Source organism: Rhipicephalus sanguineus, chromosome 8 (assembly GCF_013339695.2).
Source record: "Rhipicephalus sanguineus isolate Rsan-2018 chromosome 8, BIME_Rsan_1.4, whole genome shotgun sequence".
Lineage (NCBI taxonomy): Eukaryota > Metazoa > Arthropoda > Arachnida > Ixodida > Ixodidae > Rhipicephalus > Rhipicephalus sanguineus.
The window spans coordinates 11,296,406-11,320,880 of NC_051183.1; the positions used below are offsets into that span (position 1 = coordinate 11,296,406).

Genomic DNA, 24,475 nt, shown 5'->3' on the forward strand with positions numbered 1-24,475 from the left:
GGTAGGATAGCTGGAAACATTGAGAATCGCAGGGGAGAATTATTGTTCTGGTTCTTATGCATTTCAGACGTGGGCACTTAAGCATGACTTCAACTGAATGTTACGCAGCAAAGGACCACTTTAACTATCATCGCTACGATAGTGAGTATGACACGAAGATGCGACGAAGCATTGATTTTAGTGATGACAGAGTGTGGACTATTTCGTCAGTGCGCTGCTTGTAGGTGTATAGTTAACGATAAGTGAATTCAACCGGTCATGCACATGTTACTAGCTGGGCCGTGCCTACGTTTGACGTGCCGCAAAGAAACATAAATAAAATCAACTCGAAACAGTGTAGCGAAATTAGAATTGACACTCGCACGCACACTGATATTGCAAAAAAAAAAAAAAGAATTTGCCCTTTCAAGATCCAAATCGCGCCCCCGGCTTTATAACACGCGGATGATTTTCCTTGTGCCATTGAATAAAAGTTGTCCATTTTTATCGTGAAAGACTGCATCCATTGACTACACTCGCCGCCTGGGCTACGGGTGGCGATGACTAAGACACCCAGGTATTAAGCACACATAAATACCCTAGAAAGTGGACAGAGGAGTACCCTCCGCCATAGCTGAAATGGAGAGCATCGGACGCGTTATTCTAAGGTTGTGGGTTTGGATCCCACCGACGGAAAGGGTGATTTTTTGTGCGCATTAATTACTTGCAATTCAAGCGAGAATCATTACAATACAGTTAAGAAACCACAAATACCGTCCCAATGCTTTCCTTGGCTTAAATGTCCGTCGGTTTCATTAAATGTGTGTAATGCAACCAGGGGAAATATTCTGTACCACATTAACATGATAGTAAAACTTCTAGGCGTAGTTTTACCATCGCAAACACCAATGGACAGCGGAGCCAAGGGAAAGCCTCAGCGACTCTCTCTCCCTTCCTCCTCGCCCCCGATTCAATTTGGCGGTCACGTCCTTCCTCCTCCCTCCTCGCCTGAACACTCCATTGCTTTACACTCTCCCTTCCTCCTTACCTTCACTCTCACTTCCCTCCCCCAACTCTGCTATGCTAAGCTTTCACTCTCGCCTATGCCTGGCTTATGCTATGCTTTCCCTGTCCCTATGCGCTTGCCCCCTCTCCCGGCTGGGCTATGCTGAGAACGACATCGCTGTGGGCGGCCACGACTCGACTATAACAGCTCCGATGTAGAATACGGGTAGGCATCACCATATATTTTGAGTCTAAAAATGTCTCCGAATGTTCGCGTATTTTTTTAAAACTGGGAGAAAATATCGAGACTGTACAGGATGTGTTCTATGTGTCTGTGAAGCTGTAAGCCTTAATCGCAAGAAAATATGAGAATCAGGATGCCTGTTCCAATATTACTTTGACCTGGCCGAGTTCGTACATACTTTGCACGAATGCAGGAGACAAGGACAGGAGACACGGGCGCTCGTCTGTGTTTGTGTGTCTCCTGTCTTCGTGAAAATCGCGCTGCACTCGTCCAAAATCAAGATGCGACGCGTTTTTCTATAACTAAAGCGTTATTCTTGAAATTTTTGAATCCGCGTTGGACTATCGTTAGGCACTACACTACGCCACCACCAGATTTAGAGCGGCAAAAAGATTATATGCGTCTTCCACCAGGTCCTTATTTATTTAGCAATGATTAGGATAGACATTTTCTTTTTGCGTTGTGATGCACACCTACTCTAGTAAAACTTGCTCATCTGCCTCAAAGATATGATTTCTTCGAACAATGCACTACGCAGCGGGATTATTCAGTAATAGGATTGATAGGCGGGCGAGTTGGAACTTATCCATCTTTGCGCAGCGCACGAAATTGACAAGGACACAAGAGAAAAGGACGGGACAATGCGCTGAAGTCAGCGCTTGTCCCGTCCTCTTCTCTTGTGTCCTTGTCAATTTCGTGCGCTGCGCAAAGAGGGATTATTCAAACGCACTATATGAGTGCAAAAATAAAAACGCGAGAAAACGACCATAAGTTGGTTCCAAGCTAGTTCAAACACGCAGGAATAGTGGCAAATGCTATGGTGTTTTATTACAAGACATGACTGCTTTCTCCTTAGCCATAGTGCCTATGTCTACCTGAAAATGTTTCTCTGCTATTTCAGATATTTCCATCACGCGAGATTTTCATGTGCTGTACACTGACTGTCTGACTTGTACAATCCTTCGTCACCACTATGCTGCCCATGGTGAGAAAGCTGCTCATCTTTGAACAGCATGACGCTTAAGCTCTATGCGAAGCTCTATGCAAATTCTCGTGAAGTCTCTCCACGCCTCGCACAGTCTCGTCTGATTATTGATGCGTTTCCGCCTGCCTCTTGAAGCCTACTTTCAGTTAAGAATTTCAGCAAAACAGATTATACATTCTTGAGGCAATAATGCAGTGTATAATAAAACATAGTTTATTATATGCAAAATATTTGATTAACGATAAAAAAACTCACAGGGACCCTTGTGCCCAAGACGAAAGCCATCCAATGCGGCCATCTTGCCGGGCGCTTTATATCATGCGACCGCCCTTTTAAACTTTTGTAGTCACATGGATAAGAAAAACGTGGTCAAGAGACAAATGAGTTATTACGTGCACGTTTAGGAACCATCATCACGTTCATCATGTATACCTTTGGTACCGTCGAAAGAAGAGAACTGAAACATTGCTTGTCTCGTCTTTTTCCTGTCCGACGTGTGTTATTTTGCGCTGTTAATCCTAAGTATCCTTGGTACATTTTACCTTTATGAGTCCAATGACAAAACGCTGCTCCAGCAAACTGTTATTGCGTCAAAAACAACTTATGTGCGAGGATAATGTCATCACCGACCTCTACAATACTGATTGGCTTCGAATGTCAGCTATTGTGGGTGTTTTTTTCTTTCGCTATGACAATGCTAACGCTGGATTTGACGAGGTGGTTTGACAATGAGAAAATGAAGTCTGAAATTACAATCATCCGCATAAATGAATTAATGGAACGATAGGCAAGGTCGGCTCAATTTTGGTCAGTATACTTTTTTCGCAGTCAACTGGTACAGGATCAAAGACTGCCTTGGTACATAAAGTGAAGATAGAAATGCAATGGACTTAAGATAATGAGCATAACAAGCAAAAGTCTCACTTACGTTCCTCATCGCAGCAGCGAAATGATAAGCGTGTTCACCAACCTACAGAGTTGTGCTGTCTCAAAAATCTGCTTGCTGAAGGAGCAAGTTTTCAGCAGGCAACAGCAAGTGTTGTAATCTTGATCACATGCAACTCAGTGCACCAAGTATACTTGCAGTTTACTGGAAAAAAATATTATTTCGGTCTAGTAAATATTGAAGAAGCATTACATGACAGATACATAATAATGTGACATAGAGGGAAAGAAGGAGGAAATTGTTGCTGATGTCACTTTGGGCTTTCACCTTTGGCTAACGCCTTAATCTACTACGTGTATCACTCGCGCAGGATACGGCTGCAGCTACTGGCTCCGCATAGACACAGGCTTCCAGGACAACGACGGCTGCGAGTTCATCTACGACGAAAACTGCGGCACGTCACCAAAATACTACTTCTACGACAACACTTGCCCCATGTAGACGAAGAATTATATAGGCAACCTTGCATCTGGAAATGTACAACCAGGAACAATTTAAATTCCAACAAGTTAGGGCTAAGAAAACACGTTATTTCGTTTCTGCAGTCGCCGGTACGCTTATTGTAGTCAGTATTTCGCCTTGCACACTTAGTGTGGGGCCCAAACTACTGTTTCCTATCGCATAAGTAGGTACCATTGCTACATTGTGATCTCGAGTTATCGCTTGCGGAAGCTGTTCAGCTTTCGCATTATTGCGGGAGTGATTATATGGCTACTGCAGGCGCGCTTTCCTGTTGCTATCGCGTCTCCGTCACCGTTACGTTTCGTGTAATGTTCGAGGGGGATAACACCTCTCCACGCGTCGTATGTTCTATGAGCGTGCGTGGGGAGCAGACGATCCCTGCTCAAGCGGACAAAAAACACGCCGGCCGTTTTCGTCGCGCGAAAAGCACAGCGGGAAGGGGGAGGGGGGGTCCAGGAGGGGACAGGGGCTGCGCAGCTCCGGCAAGAAGTGTGTATTTTGAGCAGATGGGCACGGTCGCCATACCTTGACAGGTATCAGCAGGCGGCTCATACCTTTGTACGTACTGAGACCTCACCGCGCAGTTTCATTGAAGCGTTAGAAACACAAATGTCGCTTCTCTTGCTGCAGCGGCCGCTTTTCTTACGCCAGCGTTTTGTTGAGTTACGCCAGGTCGCATGCTAAAAGGATTAGCTGCTGGCCTTACTTCCTATAACATTCCAATTTGTTGCTGTCGCATTTAATGCTTCACTTTTGCGGCGTGACTGACTTTTTCGTGTTCGCATTTCATTTGTCCAATACTGTACAAACTCACACTCTAATAACAATAACTTGGAAACTGCTGAGGGCGCAGGCTAGTGGCTAGAGTACTGACCAGGAGCCGCAAGAACTATAGGTGCGCGCGTACGATAAAGCTAATGACGCCCTAAATATTTTTGGTGCATTTTTGTCACCATTACAGTAACAATATTGAAGAAAGAATCCTAGAGTGATATTTCAGCGTTTGTAAGAGTGTAATGGTTTACAGAGCCCCTGCAAGCAGCTGTACTTGAGCAGGAGTGCACACAGACGCGTTTTGTGTTGAGCAAATATTCATGTCCTTGTCACACGTAAACGGCTTAGTTGTAGTGATGGTATTCTGATTAAAAATAAGCGTAAACGAAGGAGTCCTTACCACTTTCCTGTGATGGCTACTCCTTTTAATTTGGTTATCAAGACAACATAAAAACAAAACTTTCTTTCTTTGTTCATTTGTGTCGTGAATATCGGTACACAAAAGGAATCGTAGAACATACGGTTTCATGCTACAGTTAACTCAGGACAACCCTTGATGTGCATCTTACCTAACTGGCGCCATGTTTTCCGCTTTTAGTATTTCTCAGGGAGCTAACTTCAAATACTGGTATGACTGTAGCGACTTCTCTTGCTAGTTCTGAAGCAAGCTGTTTTTAGCGTGCTGAATCGATGTGCGCGCGCGTTTCAATTCAGAACAGAACGGATTCTGTACAATCCGCTCTGTTCGGTTGTAACTTTCTCGCTGTGGAAAGATTTGCATATAAGCACCTCGGCTGCTCTATCTCTCAGCAATGACAACAAAAACACTAGTTACCTTAAAATGAATGTAGAAGTAAATAGATCGAATTGTAGACTGAAACAAATCGTGAAAATAAAATGAACGCAGACACTTCCCTGGCAATAATTCACTTCACACAAGAACGTTCAGAAGTACGCATTTATGACCAAATTTTATCCACAGTACATAGGGTAGCACGTGACTTCATACATAACTGCACAAGAGTGCTCACACTGGCGTAGCCAGAGAGGTTGGGGGGGGGGGGGGTCGAGTTTAAATCTTCCCGAATATTTTTTTTTCAACTTTGCATGTTTATTAAACACGCACACAGAACCAAACACATGAAACTAGACAAATTATGATGGATTCGCAAGCATTCGCACGTATCACAATGGTCAGGAAGTATCCTTGGACCACTTGCTGTACTCGCACGGCAGAGGAATCGCACAGCAAAAGGAAGGTCTTCCAACCAGATATGCGAATTCCGGATTAAAAGGGTAAATCACCTGCAACATTATGCCGTCATAATGAGGTGTGGATATGTCAGGTGCATGGGCATAGGCGTCCGCTGTGCTCTGTAATAGGGAGAGGGGGTAAAGTTTCACCACCCGCCCCCCTCACCACCAATGGGTGGATACTGAACGAAGGAAAACAGGCTTCGCAATGAATGAAAAAGTTAAACTTAAGCGACCCACAACACTGGTTGATGGACGCGATGACGATTGTAATGCCGGTAAAAATAAAAATCGAAAGCACATGTGATTTCTGCAGGATTACTTTATTTTCGCTAAACACGAATGTAATGAATGTAACAGTCTTTTTCAGCGCGCTAGCGGTTAAATGAAGCCTTATTATACGATTACAGAACACTTGTTTTGCTGTAATCGCAGTCTATGCGTTTATTTTAGGCAGCGCCTCGTCCGCCGCGCGGTGCGCGAACGATCCCACACAGAACTGGCCCCTGGGGTGCAATCGCGGAACGATGCTATTTCCGATTCCAATGCCATATTCTATGCTATTCTTATCATCCACCACTCGCGGCTGGCTGATCGCGCTGATAACGCGGGCGGACCGTCGTTCTGACCACTGGCCAAGCGGAAAAAGCACGAAAAGCATTGGAAAAAAAAATGCCCCCACCTCCCCAAAGGGAATCGTGAGGAAATGCGAATGCATTTCTTGCGCCGAGAGTACACGGCGTAGTAATTTTAATGGCGTAAAGCTGGACACACTGATGTGCTCAAGTGTCTCCCTTTTGGGCGCCTCTTTCAACGAACGCTTCCTACGTGCGTTCGTTATCACCTCAGGGATGTTGCCACCGCCTTCAATGCAGCACAAACGCGTTTAGAACGCATTGTACCAGGCTGTGCCAAGGCAGCACAAACGCTACAAACGCGTTTCAAACGCACTGCATTGAGGCGGTGGCGCAGGGAGGAGAGAGAGCGAACGGCGAGAGAAGGAGCGGTGAAGCACTGCACCTACCTTCTCCACACACGCGGGAGCTCCGCCGAGCCAATGCCACCTAGGAAAAAATTTGCGCTGGCCGAGCCAACACCTGGCCGAGCTCCCGCGATCGAGCGCCCTCACACGCCAGAGCCAGCGCCCTCTAGAATATTTTCAGGCCTGCTCACTACTTCGGGCATGGCCTCTGACGTCAGTCATTTTTGACCCTCGTCTCCTGCTGAGTAGACGTGCGCATGCATGCTCACGCCATTCGAGAGAGCAGGATTGCTAAGCCTGACGAAGCCTGCCGTGGTATACTGGTGTTTCTTTTGGCGTCTGCTTGAAGACCGTGGTCTGCGTTTGTGAAGTGCTGCGTGGTGATGTGATGTGCTTCGTTCACGGAATGTTGTACACCTGCAAGCTCTCCCAATGGAGCAGTGCTGTGGGCACAAGTGTCGCCGATATTGGCGATGTACCGAAGGTTTCAGTGGTTTCATTCTCCCAAGGCGACCAAAAAGAGAAATGAGAGCGTGCCGTTCATCGGGATGGCATCGATATGCATTCTCTCCGTGATTCAAAGGTATGTGTAGTCTATGCTACTTGCTTTTAAGATGTTTTAAAGGCACCACCTCTAACACGTTCAGTTATTTCGATAAAATAATGCCGTGTGCACTTCTGACTTGTTAGCGTAAGCCTTTACATAAGGCACATTTAGCTGAGCTTCGCAGACGCTCACCCACGCAATGATGTAGCGTCTCTAGAGAGTGCATAGATTTCCCTTTTTTGACGAGCGCGTCTTGCCGAGACGCGGTGAGCTGGGCTGCAAAACGACAGCGAAACGAAGTAGACGCACCTTGATGCTCCAATCAAGCGACTTCACAAGCGGTGCGAGAGATGCCTTTTGCGTTCCGCTGCTCGCACCCCGAACTCATAAAAATTGAGCAATAAACGCGCGTGGCAGTATATTCTCAGAGCAGGCGTTTCTTTCCTTCAGGGTGGGTAAACATTTCGCTATTTGCGCGTAGCACCGCGGGCTTCTTTTGACTGAGAAACGCTAAGCAGTGGCGGTGCGTGGCGTCGTGCATCTGTTTTGTATACATAGTATTTCTGACCGGTGCTCCGACCACCTTCTGCGGTATTATAATTATGCGCCAGTCTTGCCAGCACCTTCGCCTAATTTGTTTCCTTGAAATGTGTATTGCTGCAAGTCAGCCGAATTGGGATGCCTGTAGACACCTCATAGATTTTGTTGTTTTGTAACTGAGCAAATAAGTATCAGAGTGGAGCGGAAAGCCTGTGATAAGCCGCTTTCTTAAATGGTTTTCAGGTGTGTGAGCTCGATTTCAAGCCAGAACACTTAAGGGCGACTACCAAGTACACCGAACCAAGAACCGGCAAGACAGTAGTAACTCCTATGGGGGCTACTCGGCTGACTCGGGACCTCTGGACGCAGTGCCGACAATTTTTCTCAGTTTACCAAATAAATAGGAACAGTTTCTGCGCATCTTATGGACAGTGTGACGTGTGTGGGTGTGTGTGTGTGTGTGTAAATAAAGAATGAAGGATGAATCAAACTTGCCTTATTTATTGAGTCACTTTTCGGGGCCATCAACCTTCGCATTTATAAATCGGTCACATTTTCGATAGCGCACAATCTTTTCTTATCTTTAAGTGCAATAATAGGTCGCTTACAGACCAATCACCAAAGACTCTAAAGCGTAACACATTCCTTAAGCCAGCGCCAATCCCGACGCAAAAGGCAAAATAAAGCTGTTACGCATGTAAAACTAGCCGCGAACGCTTTATCATTTCATAGGAGACGATAGTGGCAATGGCTTCACTGTCTCCCGCGCGTTCGCTCGCTCGGTCAAGACGCGTGACGTCACGGCGGCAGTGAGCAGGCCTTAATTTTTTTTCTAGGTGGCATTGCCAGAGCGCGCTCCTCCTCTCCACTCACTCTCCGCTACTCCGCCCGCACCACCTGCTCCGGTTGCTAGGGGCGAGGATAAGCGCGCGCGCCCGCAGCTGCTGCTATGGGAGAGGGAGTGAGAGCGGAGAGGCGCGCGGACAATGCCGGATGCCTTACACAGCCCGACTAAGAAATGCATTCGCATTTAAAATAGAATCGTACCGCGATAGCACCCCTGCACCGCACGGAAGTGACGTCACCACAATAAAGTAAGCTTAAAACAATTCAAATGGACAGATTATTACTTTATAATGTGTTAAACCTACAAAAATATTAAACAAGCGTGAGGAGTTAGTTATTGTACATTTGTTAATTATTTACATATCGCAAACACCTTAAATCGAGGGGGCGCTGCGAAACGCCCGGAGTGGGCCAGGCAGCGGCACTCCGGGCGAAATGCTCACCAAACCATTCGTCTTTGTGGTGCAGGTTGTGGCTGCCGTTTTCGGAACGCAAGCGGCTGAATATGCCTCCGTTTTGACAGACCCGTCACATGACTGGAAGGATCATCACGGCATCGAGATTCGACTGCGTGGTCACCGTTGTCTTATCGAAGAAGCCATCCTTCCCTTTGTCCCGACTCCGACGCATGCGCCAACATCGGTGACGTCAGCGGCCTCGGACCTTCCAAAGGCTATAAGAAGCTGCGTACCTCCGTCGAACTTCAGTGGGCCAGGCAGCGGCACTCCGGGCGAAATGCTCACCAAACCATTCGTCTTTGTGGTGCAGGTTGTGGCTGCCGTTTTCGGAACGCAAGCGGCTGAATATGCCTCCGTTTTGACAGACCCGTCACATGACTGGAAGGATCATCACGGCATCGAGATTCGACTGCGTGGTCACCGTTGTCTATCGAAGAAGCCATCCTTCCCTTTGTCCCGACTCCGACGCATGCGCCAACATCGGTGACGTCAGCGGCCTCGGACCTTCCAAAGGCTATAAGAAGCTGCGTACCTCCGTCGAACTTCAGTGGGCCAGGCAGCGGCACTCCGGGCGAAATGCTCACCAAACCATTCGTCTTTGTGGTGCAGGTTGTGGCTGCCGTTTTCGGAACGCAAGCGGCTGAATATGCCTCCGTTTTGACAGACCCGTCACATGACTGGAAGGATCATCACGGCATCGAGATTCGACTGCGTGGTCACCGTTGTCTTATCGAAGAAGCCATCCTTCCCTTTGTCCCGACTCCGACGCATGCGCCAACATCGGTGACGTCAGCGGCCTCGGACCTTCCAAAGGCTATAAGAAGCTGCGTACCTCCGTCGAACTTCAGTGGGCCAGGCAGCGGCACTCCGGGCGAAATGCTCACCAAACCATTCGTCTTTGTGGTGCAGGTTAGTTCCTACTTGCCTGCGCCATGTTACCGCAGTGATAACCGCTTTTTAGTGTTGCTGCCACGCCCACTTGGTAGCTTTTTCTCATGTATTTGTATTTTTGGTGTGGATTTGTTAGTTTGCGGGGATATTGAGGCAAACCCTGGCCCTTCGGATAAAGAAATACTGCAGCAGCTTCTTTCAGGACAAAAAAACATGACTGATATGATGAACAGTGTCTTATCAAAACAAGAAAAAATCGAAAAAGAAGTTGCTAGCTTGACTGAAAGGATGAGTTCTGTCGAAATGCAGACAAAGCCTTTGATTGAACTGAAAACAGATGTAAACGATTTAAAGCAAAGAGCAACACAACTTGAGAAAGATTTGGAATTTGCGGTCAAGAAAATTGACGAGTTAGAGAACAGAAGTCGACGAAATAACTTGATTGTTTTTGGCCTGAGGGAAGAAGCTAATGAAACGACTGCTGACCTTACTGAAATAATAAAAACGGACTTATTTGAAGGAAAGCTGGGAGTGAATGTCAGTGGCATAGAAAGATGTCACAGATTGGGAAAAAAGAATGGCAAAGAACGCCCAGTAATTATAAAAATACTCGATTACCGGGACAAGGTAGCTATTCTGCAGAGGATTTCCAAGCTGAAGGGCACCGAGCTGTCGATAAGTGAAGACTTTTCCGCTCGTGTTCGTGATATCCGAAAAAAATTGTGGCAAAGTTCGTCGCGTGAGCGCACAAATGGATCTAAAGTGAAGTTAGTTTATGACAAAATAAGCATTGATGGAAAGATTTTTTGTTGGGATGATGATAAGAATAAGAGATATAGGTTATCTAACCAAATTAAGGCTCGGGGAAACTAGATGAACGATGTTTAGTGATGCTAAATGTGAATTGCCGCAGTATTGTTAATAAGGCTGAGAAATTGGAAGGCATGCTTTTAGCGCATGACCCAGATATTGTGTTACTGAGACATGGCTACGAGATGATGTTTTTGATAGTGAGTTTGTACCGAAAAATTAGAGTGTACCGTAAGGATCGAGATGGGAGGGCAGGGGGCGTTGCTGTTCTTTTTAGGAATACAACACGTGTTGTAAAAATGCCAGACGTTCAAGACATAGAAAGCATCTTCTGTAAAGTGTACAATGGCAATATTAGATATCTTCTTGGTGTCGTTTACAGGCCACCCAATGCTTCCTTCGATGTTATCGCAAAGCTTAAGGATTACCTTCATTGTCACGTAAAAACCGAAGGTAAATTAATCATAGCGGGAGATTTTAATATGCCAAACATGAATGGGGAAACATTTTCATCAGACCCATTTCAAGCTGCGGATACTGAAATATCCGATATCATGTTTCAATATGACTTGACGCAAACAGTTACCGACCCTAGTAGAATAGATCAGGGGACGAAATCTATCCTAGATATATATCTTGTGAGTGGCAATATAAAAGAAAGCATGTCGTGCAGCGTCATAAACGGCATATCGGATCACAAGGCTGTGGTGCTGGCACTAAAGGGAGTTGCACTTAATCAGCAGACGACGGTGAAAAGGTTTCCCAATTTTTCAAAAGCAGATGATGAATCTATAATTGATGTACTGGCCCTTGAATATGATCATTTCAATGCAGGCAATCGTAGCGTTGAAGAACTGTGGCTTTTTTTTAAGAGAATAATTGAAGATTGTGTGCAGCGTTTCATTCCTTTAATTACAAAGAAAGCCGAAAATCACAATCCCTGGATAACAAGAGAGACGCTACAACTGAAGCGAAAGTTGAAACGGTTAAAAAAAAGGTCGAACAAGGCTAAAAGTCCTGATTTAAAAGCAATTATTTGCAATATACGTGAAGAAATTAAAGAAAAGTCTTTTCGTGACAAAGAAAAGTATTTTAACGAAAAATTACCGTCATTTATTAAGACGTGTCCAAGAAAACTTTGGAAAGAGGTCACTCCAGGCACGTGTTCTACCGATGTATTTCTTTTAGATGGAAAATTTGATAGTGATGAAAAAGCTGCCTGTACGGCCTTTAATAACTATTTCAACAGTGTCTATACAAAAGATAATAATCATCTCCCACCCTTCGATGCAAACCTACCACCAATATCAGATGTCACCATTTCCGAAGAGGGTATCTTTAATTTATTGTTAAATCTGGATGGTAAAAAATCTGTTGGACCAGATGAGATACCGAATGCCTTCTTAAAACGGTACGCAGAGTGGTGTGCAAAATATTTGTGTGTGTTGTATACTAGGTCTCTGAACGAAGGTGTGCTCCCTGAGGACTGGAAGGTTGCCCGAATTAAGCCCCTACACAAAGCAGGTGACAAAACTCAAATAAAAAATTATCGACCAGTTTCGTTAACCTCAACAGCTTGTAAAATTCTAGAGCACATAATTCACAAACACATTGTTACATTTCTTGAGGAACACAAAGTAATAACAAGAGCACAGCGTGGGTTTCGACGTGGATATTCAACCACTACACAGCTGGTTGAAACCATCCACGATTTTTCTACCGCACTAAATGAAGGTGAACAGCTAGATGCCATTTTTATGGACTTTCAAAAGGCTTTTGATAAAGTTTCGCATACAAAATTACTTCATAAATTGCAATATATCTTGAAAAATTCGAAACTGATAGCATGGATACGAGCGTACCTTCAAAACAGACAACAATTTGTTTCACTTAATGACAGCTGCTCTAGCAAACTTCCTGTAGATTCCGGCGTACCTCAGGGCTCGGTCCTCGGATCTCTTTTATTTCTTTTATATATAAATGATATAACCAATGGTCTTTCTGTTAATGTAAAGCTTTATGCTGATGATTGTGTGTTATACACGAAAGTATCACCTGCTGGGGATCAGATAAGGCTCAATAATCAATTTCACAAGGCCGTTTCTTGGTGCCAGGAATGGCAAATGGCAATTAATTACAACAAAACAGTTTATATGAAAATCACACTAAAGAAAAATCCTTTATGTTATCAGTACGGCACAAATAGCGTCAAGCTAACAGAAGTTGCAGAATACAAATACCTTGGATTATGGATAACTAATGATCTCAACTGGAACAAACACGTTGACATAACTACAGGTAACTGTCTACGTAAACTCTTTTTTTCTAAAACGATCCTTAAAGTATTCTACCCCGTCAGAACGCATGCTAGCATACAAAACACTCATTTGTCCAATGTTGGAATATGCTGTGATAATATGGGATCCATTCACTAAACGGAATGTTAATCAACTAGAAAAAGTGCAAAAGAAAGGCTTACGTTTTATTTATAACTCCTACGGTAGAACATCGGTATCCGAGCTATTGATAAAAAGTGGCCTCCAATCCGTTGTGGACAGAAACCGCATTTGCCGACTTAAGTTTTTCTTTCAAATAATAAATGGCCATTTAAATGTTGACACTACAGGCATCCTTCAGTACTCTTCCGGTTACGCCACTCGCAAGCGACACAGTAAAATGATAACCCCTTTAACTTCACGGATTAACTGCTACAAGTATTCATTCTTCCCTAGAACTATTAATGACTGGAATAGCCTTGCAAATGATGTCGTTTTACATAACACACTGTCATTGTTTCAAAACAGCCTCACCTAAACCATCACTAGTTATTGTATTGTATTATTTGCTTTATTGTAATTATTGTGTTAGTCTGTAACATGTGTTATGCGTATTACGTTACTATGTATTATGTTACTCTGTATTGTGTTACTCCACGAATTTACTGAAATAAGCGTTTTTGAACCTTAGCCCTGTATATTCACATCGTACTTAGTTATTGCACGTTGATTGTTCCTTTGAATGTATGTACATATTTTCGAACATTTTCCCACCCTGCCACGATCTTTCAAATGAAAGATCGCAGTATTTATAAATAAAAAAGGTAACGGTGTAGGGTGCCTTGATGTGCGTTTTGTCCGAGGGGGGCGCACACATCGAGGCACACTATAACGGTGGCAAATATGGCAGCTGCGAGAAAGTCATGTTCGCAGTCTCACTATGATATGCGGATTGTTGCTGTTGGATACTACATATTCAAGTTTGCGATGACAAAACGTGGTGTTGTCGAAGGTGAGAGTGCCCTTGCAGCCGAGTACCTCATTTTGCTTGTCGCAATGGGTAATGCCGACGATGAAATAAATGTTGTTACACAGTTCGTGTGAACGTCCGGACACACAAGAAATCCCACTGCGACTGCGAAGTGTTTTTACTAAGCCTGTGGTCTCTTATGGCCAATGCTCCTGCACTGCAGGTTTTTTGCAAAGTGCGAACACGTATCGGCCGTTGTCATCCGTTGCTAGGTAAATCCTGCTGTGTTGTCCCAAACCGCGTTATTCAGCAAGGCAGACAAACTGTTCGGCACTGTTTTGTAGTAGGTGGGCTAACGCAGTCGGCTGTTGCCATTGGGCATCGTTTATGAAGTGCTAATCGCCGAGAGTACAGTGTAGCCTAGAGTATCACGGCGACACGTCAATATTTTGAAGCGACTTATGGTACATTCGACTGGTCGTTTGAGAGCGCTCTGACTGTGTTTGAAACTGTTGAATTCAACAGCTTTAAACCTTTTCAACGAGAACAAGCAGGTATGCAAGTCATCTTTCTCCTTCCTGATCATGTTTTGACCCGATAATGTTAGTAGCAATGGTTATTTGCTATTTTACACACTTTTTTCAGCGCCTGCGGAGCGCTCGAAAACGACCAGTCGAATGTACCATTAGTCTGCCGATTACTTTGTGAGGTGGTGATGGTACACTGAGCGACAGAACAAGGTTTCGTGTTGCACATTCGGCATGGCTACAAGAGGCGAAGAGAAACAGTGACTGCTAGCTACTACGAAAATGACGGCAGGAAACTTGTCCACATGGTTATCATCTGTCATTCGTGCCTTGCACTCGGAACACACACGCAATGCGATAGCTCCAGCCGGAGCAAAATTCGAACGCTACAGTGACGCCGGCTGAAAGCACAGATTCGTCCAGCGATAGTCAAAGCATGTTGAAGTTCGACTGTAGCGAAAGCCAAGCTTTACGCTGTTCGCGTTTCTTTTCATCGCGATAGTACATCACCGCGAGCCTTTCGCGAAATCTAGGCGCCCAGTGACTCATTTCTGAGACCACGTCTGTTGCAGTCCGACTTCCTGTGATCAGAGCCTTGATAAACCACGCAAATCAACATTCTTGACAAATCAACATTCTTGGCTGCATCGGTTTCTGAAGAGAAACCGATGCAGCCAGCTGCATCTGAATTTTGCGTGACCTGGGTCTCGCCGAGAAAGTGCATTGATTCTTAAAACAGCGTGTCATAGTAAATAGAGTCAATTCTGCGAGGGTCATCCAACATCCAATATCAAAGGGCCCGTCGACAGGACCACCAGCAGCAAGTCCCGCTGACGGGACGCCGATGGGGAGGCACACTCGCTTGCCGATTCGGCGAATTCATGGCACACTCAAACGGCGCGCCTAACCGGAAAATGCGTGACGTCACTTCCGTGCGATGCAGGAGTTCTGTGTGGGAGCGGCTCGTGCACCGCGCGGCGCAACAGTCTCTGCCTTTATTTTAGCACTGCTGCCGCAATCCAAGCCAAGTTGAGTCATCAAAAATATACGATAAATGCACGTCTTCACAGCGCAGCGCATGTGAGACATCCTAACAACAATACAGCGGCACAGTACGACCAGCGCGGAGGGTCGCATGGCATAGCGCATGAGTTGAAGCAGACGAAATCGAAGACGGCGCCGCAAGCAGCGCCACCGGGCGCCTTTTTGGATGCGTGAGAAAAAAAAAAGCAAGAAATCACTCTCTGACGCAACCGAAAGCTGCCTCAAGTGCGTAAAATACAATTTCAAGTTATACGTGTTTGCTTTTAGGCAAAATGGGTCTACCTGCGAATATTTCTTGTCCAACCAGTAGATTGACCACATCGCTGTTGGGTGACGCTAGCGGTAATTCTTTCACGATTTTCAACATCAAATCAAAAATATAATTCTTTTTTATGGGGCAAAAGCATGCTCGTGGCCGCCGATGTGACGAACGATCTTCTCATCTTCACCACAATCAGAAGGAAATTTCCGAGCGGTAGACAGTCCCTTTAATTCTTGAAATCGGGTGTCCATGGTCGTCCTTAGCGCGAGAAACCTGCATGTCATTACACTGCCCTTTAAACAATTTTGGGACTGGTCCGACTGAGTAGAGTGTATAGGGAAACCACTGCGCCTCCCTTAGGTGAATAAGGCCCCCCGACCCTGTACTCACGCCTATATGTATGGGGACGTGCGAACCATAGGTTTTTTCGTCATGGGCGGTACATTATGGAGAAATATCCCATCACAGTTACGACAACGCTGATGGGCAAGTCTAACGCTCAAAAAACAAGGAAAGCTGTCGTTGACGTGCTCTTTCCTGCGAGACAGAGCACACTTTCCATGACCCTCAAATCATTAGTCAACCTTCCAGTACCGATACCGGAAGTGTAGTTATTGTGAACTCGTGAACACTACGGGGCTAATAAGCACAGCACTGAACTAACGACCGATTTCCGCTCCATGGACGACAATCGAACGCACCGAAGCCAACTTCCGTCGTCTACGCGCTTAAGAGGCACGATGTAATCATCGGACATGATGTTTTACGCAGAAAGACATGGCGCTGGTTCTGCAGAAAGCCGTCGGAAAGTTCGCTTTGCTCTCCTTGCTTCGAACAGCTGTCTGCACTGCGATAGTTTACCCAGAACAGAGAAGTGACCTTCAACGTTACCGAGACACCACAAGGGTTAGTGCATGCATTCTCATAATCAAGAATAGTTGCTCACAACATAGAGTTTCCTGTAATATTTCCTAGAGGGAACTGTGGCGCTGAGACCGTTCAGCCACAATGGGAATAATGAGTAGTACACGGATTTGCCCTAGTCTCCGGGCATGCGGCTTCGAACGCACTTCTGGCGTTGTTTATTGTTGTGCTTTGGCTTTTGTTTCGTATGAAAGCATGGATCGTTGTGAATCTCGTTAGCTGATTTGAATTGGTGAACCTAGAAGAGTCTAGGTGGTGAAGTGGGAGAACTGAATTCTTGCCGTACGTCGCCTTGGAACAAAGCGGCTGCAGGCCTGTAGCACAGCGTGGAAACGAACGAGGACACCGTACAAGTAGAGGATGAACACAAGCGCTCGTTGTAAGTGGCCTCGTTTGTTTCCGCGCTATGCTACAGGCTAGCTTACGACGAACCAACAAGCCCATATTGACACCCTTGGCTGCAGACCACACGGAGCCGAAAAAAAAAAAGCCGGCAGATCCCACGCATTGTGGGAATCGATGTAATGCGAAGCAGCCAGCAGAGCTGCCTACATCGTCTTGTATGTAATTGAGGAAAATGCGTGTCATGGTTTTCATGTTAACTCCTATTATTTATGTTCGTCACAAAGTAACGTCGCGCAATACCAACTTCGGGGTCGATCAAGCTAGCGAAACGGCCGCCAGCGCCCCATGAGCGTGGCACGTAAGACATGCTGTACATGTCATGCGTGTCATGATTTTCATGTTAACTCGTGTTTTTATGTTCGTCAGACAGTCACGTCGCGCAATACCAATTTCGGGGTAGATCAAGCTAGCGAAACGGCCGCCAGCGCTTCATGAGCGTGGCACGTAAGTCATGCTATACATGACATGCGTGTCATGATTTTCATGTTAACTCGTGTTATTTATGTTCGCCACACAGTCACGTCGCAAGATACCAATTTTGGTGTATATCAATCTAGCGAAATGGCCGCCAGCGCACCATGAGCGTGGCATGTAAATCATGCTGTACATGACATGCGTGTCATGATTTTCATGTTATGACTTGTCATTTATGTTCGTCATACAGTCATGTTACGCCATACCAATTTTGGTGCACATTCGATTAACCAAGCGACCAGGAGAGCACAAAGTCGTAGGCGGCTAGATAGATAGATAGATAGATAGATAGATAGATAGATAGATAGATACGCTCAAAGTCGCAGAAGTTCGCTAAGAAATGCTTCGCATTTAAAAAAGAACGAAGCTTAGGCAAATCGATGTACGACCCATCATTCCCATGCTTCTGAAGCGTCATGCGTTGCACCTCCTACAGTCATTAGCGCCATATTTCCCTCTAGTTTACTGTTATGAAACTATATGGCTCATAGTAATCACCATGTGCACCCGAGGCCTAGTTCACAGTGTCTTACTTTTGTAAGCACTTCTCGTCAGCGGCTGTATGCGCGCTTTTCGGAACCTGTGACACGAGCCACAGCACACCATCGCTTAATAAAGAATGAAACTAAAATAAACACGTTGCCACTAGGCATTTTGATTAACTTTAAAACAATGTTTGGGTACGCAATTGGGCGTTTTATTAAGGATCCATAAAAAAACTTCAGCACACTGAAATGACACGGGGAAACGGACAAGACAGGACTACCTGCAGCACTTCGTTCTGCCTTCTCTGTCTCCTTGTGTCGTTTCCGTGTGCCGAAGCATCAATGCTGAAGTGCTTAACCACTCTTCGGAATAAAAACTTGTACAAACCTTTCTTCGAACAGCTACAAACACTGAATTCCGTTAAGGCTACAGCCTTCTCAGACGTAGCTGCGGGCATGTTTTGAACTATGTACTAGAGGCCTGTGTAATTTCATTTAGGTGCACGTTAAAGAACCCCAGGTGGTCAAAATTTCCGCAGACCTCCATTACGGCGTCTCTAGTAATCATATCGTGGTTTCGGGACGTTAAACCACAACAATTAATATATTATTAAGATATGGTAATATGAATCTCGAGCTGCAGAAAAAGAAAACGATTGCGTTAAACCCGGCGAAAACCTTGTGGCCAATAAAAAGCACGTTTAGCGGTGGCATATGTGAACGGCGTGAGGATCGCCCAAAATCACGCTTTGCTATAGAAGCAGTCAAGATGGCGACCTGTACTTTTCCTACAGCGTCTTGCGCACCATTAAGTAACATTTTAGTATAAGGATTAATTTAAAAGAAAGCTCACCGTTAAGTGGCCATTGTGAAGACCTCGCCAAGCTAGAAAGAACTGTACTGGCGATTTTCTTGCTGCATTCTTGCTCATATCGGAAGAGGTGAAGAATTCTCGAACACTGTGTGTCGGTGGTGTTTTCTTCAAAGCTAATAATAACAATAATTGTTTGGGTTTTACGTGCGAAAACCACGATATCATTATGGGGGACGCCATAGTGGAGCTAGTCTCGGGAAATTTCGAACACCTGGGGATCATTACCGTGCACCTAAATCAAAGCAAACGGGCCTCTAGCACTTCGCCTCCATAGAAATGCAGCCGCCACGGCAGGGGATCCATCCCGCGACCTTTGGGTCAGCAGTCGAGCATTATATTCTCTAGATTACCACGGCGAGTTTCTTCAAGGCTGCAACCTTAAAGGAGACAACACTGCTTGTCGAAACGTTGGCTCCAGCGACACCTCGTGTTCAATAATTTTTCATCTCTTGAAGGTTCCACCTTCTCCTTAAGTTCCGCCTGATATGGGAAACACTGTTCGCGCTTGTTCACCCTCTGTTTTTTTTTAATCTGTGCAGTGTTACCCGGATGTTGGGGAATGGTACCTCATGTTCAGGAACTATTACGAGGACCCAGACTTTGGCGGAGTAGAAGAATGCGTGAGGTTTCGAACATTCGGAACATACTCGCACGAAAACTACACCACTTCTGTGGAGTTCGTCATCGGCAACGAAGGCTCGATGTAAGATCATCGTCATCTCATGCACGGAATGCCGCACTGTAGAAGCCATTGAGAACAAGTCACGTGTTCGTAATAGACTAGAATATTAGGGATCTTATGTTGCACTTGTGCGCAGTTTTCTTGTTTCCCTTTGCTATTGAATATGCTACTTCAACCACTCGCTAATACGAATAGCGATTTCAAGCTGGCCACGAGGTCGACCAACAAACAATGCAAGCGAACAGACTTTTGGGCTAGTTGGTTTGTTACGTTCATTGAAGCCATAGCGCTGATAAGACAGTTGCCACAGAAGGAGAACGGGACGTGCGCTACTCACAACTGAATCTTTATTTCGGAAAACATGTTGTGCTTATACAGCAATGAAAAAACAGCAACCATCACCACAAAACCACAAAAGAGAAGGTGTTGAGAAAGTTAAAAGAACCGGCAAGCTCGAGCAGGCACAATCAAGAAAGGCGGAAGTTAGTGTCTGTGCCATATTTGCATGGGTTATCCCACAACCTTAAGAAGGTGGCCAGCAAAGCGGAAGTAGATGTGGTGTTTTCAGCTCCACAAAAATTAATGAGCTTTTGTAAGGTCACTGACCCCTTCCACAAGAAACGCCGAGGATGCGCGAAGAAGCACCAGTGCCCTTTCGTGGCCTGTGCTCAAACTTTTGTTTATAAATTCCCATTTTCGTGCGGCAAGGTATATATCGGGCAGACGGGCAGATGCCTGAATGATAGGCTCAGGGACCACAAACAGAAGCTTAACTGTTACCGCGACGGGCACGTATCAGTGCATTGTAATGACTGCGGCTGCCGACCTTTGTTACGTGGGTGTGTAGTTCTCGATAGGAACTTTGATAAGGATACGCGGGAGATTGTCGAGGCCTAGTTGATTGCTAGAGAAAATACCAATTGTGTCAGTGCGCCCTCAATTGCTCGTAGTGCAAAGGAAATCGCGTAACTGGATGATGCAGGCTTGCCCTTGTGATACGGTTTTGTAGCGATGGTTGCTGTTTTTTCATTGCTGTATAAGTACAACATGTTTTCCGAAATGAAGATTCAGTTGTGAGTAGCGCACGTCCCGTCCTCTTTCTGTGGTCTCTGTCTTATTAGCGCTATGGCTTCAATGGGGGACGAACAATGCGTTCTTGAAACGACTGGACCGTTATGCCATGTGTGAAGGACAAAATATACGTGTATGTATGTATGTATGTATGTATGTATGTATGTATGTATGTATGTATGTATGTATGTATGTATGTATGTATGTATGTATGTATGTATGTATGTATGTATGTATGTATGTATGTATGTATGTATGTATGTCAGGGGCGTAGCCAGAAATATTTTTCGGGGGTGGTTCAACCATACTTTATGTATGTTCGTGCGTGCGTTTGTATGTGCGCGTGTATATATACGCAAGCAAAACTGAAAAATTTCGGGGGGGTTTGAAACCCCCCCCCCCTGGCTACGCCCCTGGTATGTGTGCCTGCGTGCATGCGTACGTACGTACGTACGCTTTTGCCAAGGATACTTCACTGTGTTCTATCATTGCAGTGCTTTGCTGTACTTACGTACTCATGTCACATTTGTTATGCCATGCAGTGCAATGTTTCATGTCGTTCCTCCTTCCTTATTTGAAGTTCAAGGCGCGAAGAAGACATGGACGAAGATAAGGAACACACACACGGAGCGCCACTTCCAACAAAGATTTCGAATCTTTGTTGGAAGTGGCGCTCCGTGTGTGTGTTCCTTATCTTCGTCCGTGTCTTATTCGCAGCTTGAACTTCAAATGTGTTAAACCAACAAGCCGAGTCTGCCATTCTTACATCGTATCCTTCCTTACGTAACGCGCCGTCAGGATGCTTACAGTAAAATTAGTTAATGGTAAAGATGATCAGAATAACTTGAAGGCATTACTCAGCAATTAAATGAATACCTTCCTTTTTCTTCCATGCATTTCAGACGCGGCCAGTTCAGCATGACGCCATCTGATTGTTACACGGCTAGAGACACAGTTACGTATATGCGGTACGACAGTAAGTATGAGCAAAGGATTCGCATCAACTTCTTTTCTTTTTATTGCGATAGCAATTATAAGGACACTCTCAACTAGTTTTTGCCGTCGGCGTCACCGTCATGCCCCTTATATGTATTTATGTATGTATGTATGTAAGCCACATAGATAAATAATTTAGAAAAATACTTTGCGAAGCGCGGATTCGAACAGGCGACCTCTCGCTCTGCAGCGCGCAGCGTTAGACGGCTAGGCCATGGAGCGTACATTGTGTAGCGTTAGTTACACTGGCCTAGCCGAGCCAGTTTCGCGTGGCTCCTCAAGATCCGTGCTGCGCATACGCGAGGATCAGTGATGTCCCACAGCTGGCGCATCGGAGCCAACACCTCCCGCGCACCCCGCCGCTGCCGCGCGCGACTCGCTGCCGCAGGTGTGCGCTTTCCAGACTGGCGTCGTAGCCGAGGTAGACGTACTGGCGCCGGCGCGCGCGCAGCTATTCGCCTTTGCTGTGCAGTCGCCGTCTGACACTGCGCTGGAGCCGCATGATAGCGCCTCTGACTGGCGCTTGCCAGTGTGGTTTAGCCTTGGAGAAGGAGAGCGCAAATGCTGCTCAAATAGCGCGCTGCTCAAACACAAAGAAGTAACAACTTCTTTGTGTTACGAGCATGTAGCGCCCATTCTAGCATAGCTTCGTTCGACCGCCAGGTTCGGCGGGCAACATTGGTCGCGAGACCGTAATAAACACCGACGAGCGCATCCATCGGTCAGTAGCTGTGACGGCCGTCATGCCGCTGGGTCGTCCTTCCTAAACGCGGGTGCCTCGGCCCCCACCCTCGTCCGCGATCCCGGTAAAGATCGTGACACTTTGTTTCTTGAGCAGCGCACTGCACGCTTCGAGCTGCTGGTCGTTCTTCGCGTGGCCGTGCAATTTGTTGCTATCACATTCATTGCTTCGACCTTGTATCGAAACTGCGACTTTTTTTTTTTTTTTTTACTGAGAGCAGAGTCTCAACTTTTTAATTGAGCCGACTACGCTGCGCATAACGATACAGTCGTGCTGTACAAACCCGATAGGCTATGACGGGCGTACTAGACTTTTTATTTATTTATTTTTTTTATTTTTTATTTATTTATTTTTTTATTTTTTATTTATTTATTTATTTATTTATTTATTTATTTATTGGAAACTTGCATTACTGCAGCTCTAATTTCGGGTTGTGGCAGGAGTAGTACGGCAACAAAGAAATATAGAAAAAAATTGGGGGACTCTTAAGCTTCGCCTTTAAGAGTTGAACGCGATAGCGATATCCTGCCCCTAGTGCGCACTTCGAACCCTACGAGTTTTTTTTTTTTTTTTTTTTTAACAGATTTTGGGACGTTAAACCCCAGATATTATTATATTGAGTTTTTAACAGAATGCGCGCACTAAGGTGTGCGCCTTATGTAATGAGTAGCATGCTTTAAACCAGGAGCAATTATGCCTGAGAAACTTTTTCGCAGTTGTGATGCACCCACTACGCGGTCTTAAGGGAATACGCGCAGTAATGTGTGTGCCTTTTGTAATGGGTGGCTGTCTTTAAACAACCAAGTCCTTATAATATTGACATGGTGTGACGCCCGACGGCAACGTACGCTTAATAATAGTGCGATAATACATCTCGTACTGTGGCACCCGTATAGAGGACGCGTACTTTTGGGAAGCATGAAAGTTACTTTCAGTGCAGCTCCAAGCAGAGGCGTGGCTGTGTGGTAGAACACGTGTTTGCCACGCAGACGGCCTGGGTTCGATTCTCACTCAGACCCATCATTTTTATTATTTATTTTATTTGCAGCTTTTTCGATTTTTTGGTCACGGACAAGATGATTTTTCGCTCACAACCAACGGCGCCGACACCGACGCCGACGGCGGAATTTCTGCGAGACGAGCTCTTTAACGCTATCGCGTTAATAAGGGGAGTACTATGAGTGGTAAAAGATACACACACAATACAGCAATAATTAAAGATCAATCAATTTGCATGTCAGTAAGATGCTGAGCAGGGGCAACTAAAAATTTTAGTGTTGTGGAGCGAGTGTTACAGAGGAGAGAATTGCAAAGCTGTATTGTGTGCGAAAAAAAAATTGCATTTATGTGTATTATTACTAGCCAACAAAAATGTTATGTTCGAACCGTCGGAGCTACGGATACAACGTAAGTTAGTAAATGCGATGACGTTGCTATCAGAAGCTAATAACTGCATGTGAAAATTTTCAATCATCGATCTGATGACGCGAGTAATCAATATTCAGTGATTGCAGAGCCATTGCTCAGTTGGGTCGTACCACGCGAAACGATTACAAAAATGAACGCGAAAAAATGTGGCTTTGTTTTAACGTAATAATGACACCCGCGAGCAAGCTGTAGCATCGTTGCAAATGTTTATTTTTGTGATTGAAATAATTGCCTTCTCTATAGGACCCCCTTGTTTCTTTATTATCTGTGGGTTATCACTGCCTCGTTTCTAGTTTCTGTCGTTTGAGTAATCAATAAGTGGCTGCCTTCTAAAGTTGCATTGGTCGCTGCGGCTGCTTTACATGCCTACTGCGGTAAGCGTGTCATGAGACTGGGTAAAGAGGAAATCTTTTGCTTCGCCATATTTTCTTAGTTCGTCCGAAATGCATTCTTTTGCTTCTTCAGATGTTGCCACCTCGGGCGACTTTCATGTGCTGTACACTGATTGTAGGTCTTGTTCGATCCTTCGTCACCCTTATGCTGCAGATGGTGAGTGACCTGCTTAGTTTTTGATGACATTGATTTCATACAA

At 45.3% G+C, this 24,475-nt stretch overlaps 1 protein-coding gene and 1 long non-coding RNA gene across 2 annotated transcripts; both read left to right on the forward strand.

The window, feature by feature from the left end:
• The first annotated feature begins 1,148 nt into the window (after window positions 1-1,148).
• On the forward strand, window positions 1,149-3,731 carry LOC119402597 (uncharacterized). Its single transcript, XR_005185841.1, has 3 exons — window positions 1,149-1,210; window positions 2,130-2,213; window positions 3,470-3,731. It is a non-coding gene; the product is annotated as an uncharacterized LOC119402597 (long non-coding RNA).
• Window positions 3,732-7,127: 3,396 nt separating this feature from the next.
• On the forward strand, window positions 7,128-19,671 carry LOC119402544 (uncharacterized). Its single transcript, XM_049418696.1, has 3 exons — window positions 7,128-7,214; window positions 9,033-9,332; window positions 19,504-19,671. Exons 1-3 carry the CDS (start codon window positions 7,191-7,193, stop codon window positions 19,669-19,671), a joined length of 492 nt encoding a protein of 163 aa, XP_049274653.1. The 5' UTR covers window positions 7,128-7,190.
• Window positions 19,672-24,475: the final 4,804 nt, after the last annotated feature.

Excerpts from the sequence above, each read along its gene's own strand:
- LOC119402544 (XM_049418696.1), top strand. The coding sequence starts at position 7,191 with ATGCATTCTCTCCGTGATTCAAAG. Across the intron at positions 7,215-9,032 it reads ATTCTCTCCGTGATTCAAAG|GTTGTGGCTGCCGTTTTCGG; the intron begins GTATGTGTAGTC and ends TTTGTGGTGCAG. Across the intron at positions 9,333-19,503 it reads CATTCGTCTTTGTGGTGCAG|TGTTACCCGGATGTTGGGGA; the intron begins GTTGTGGCTGCC and ends TAATCTGTGCAG.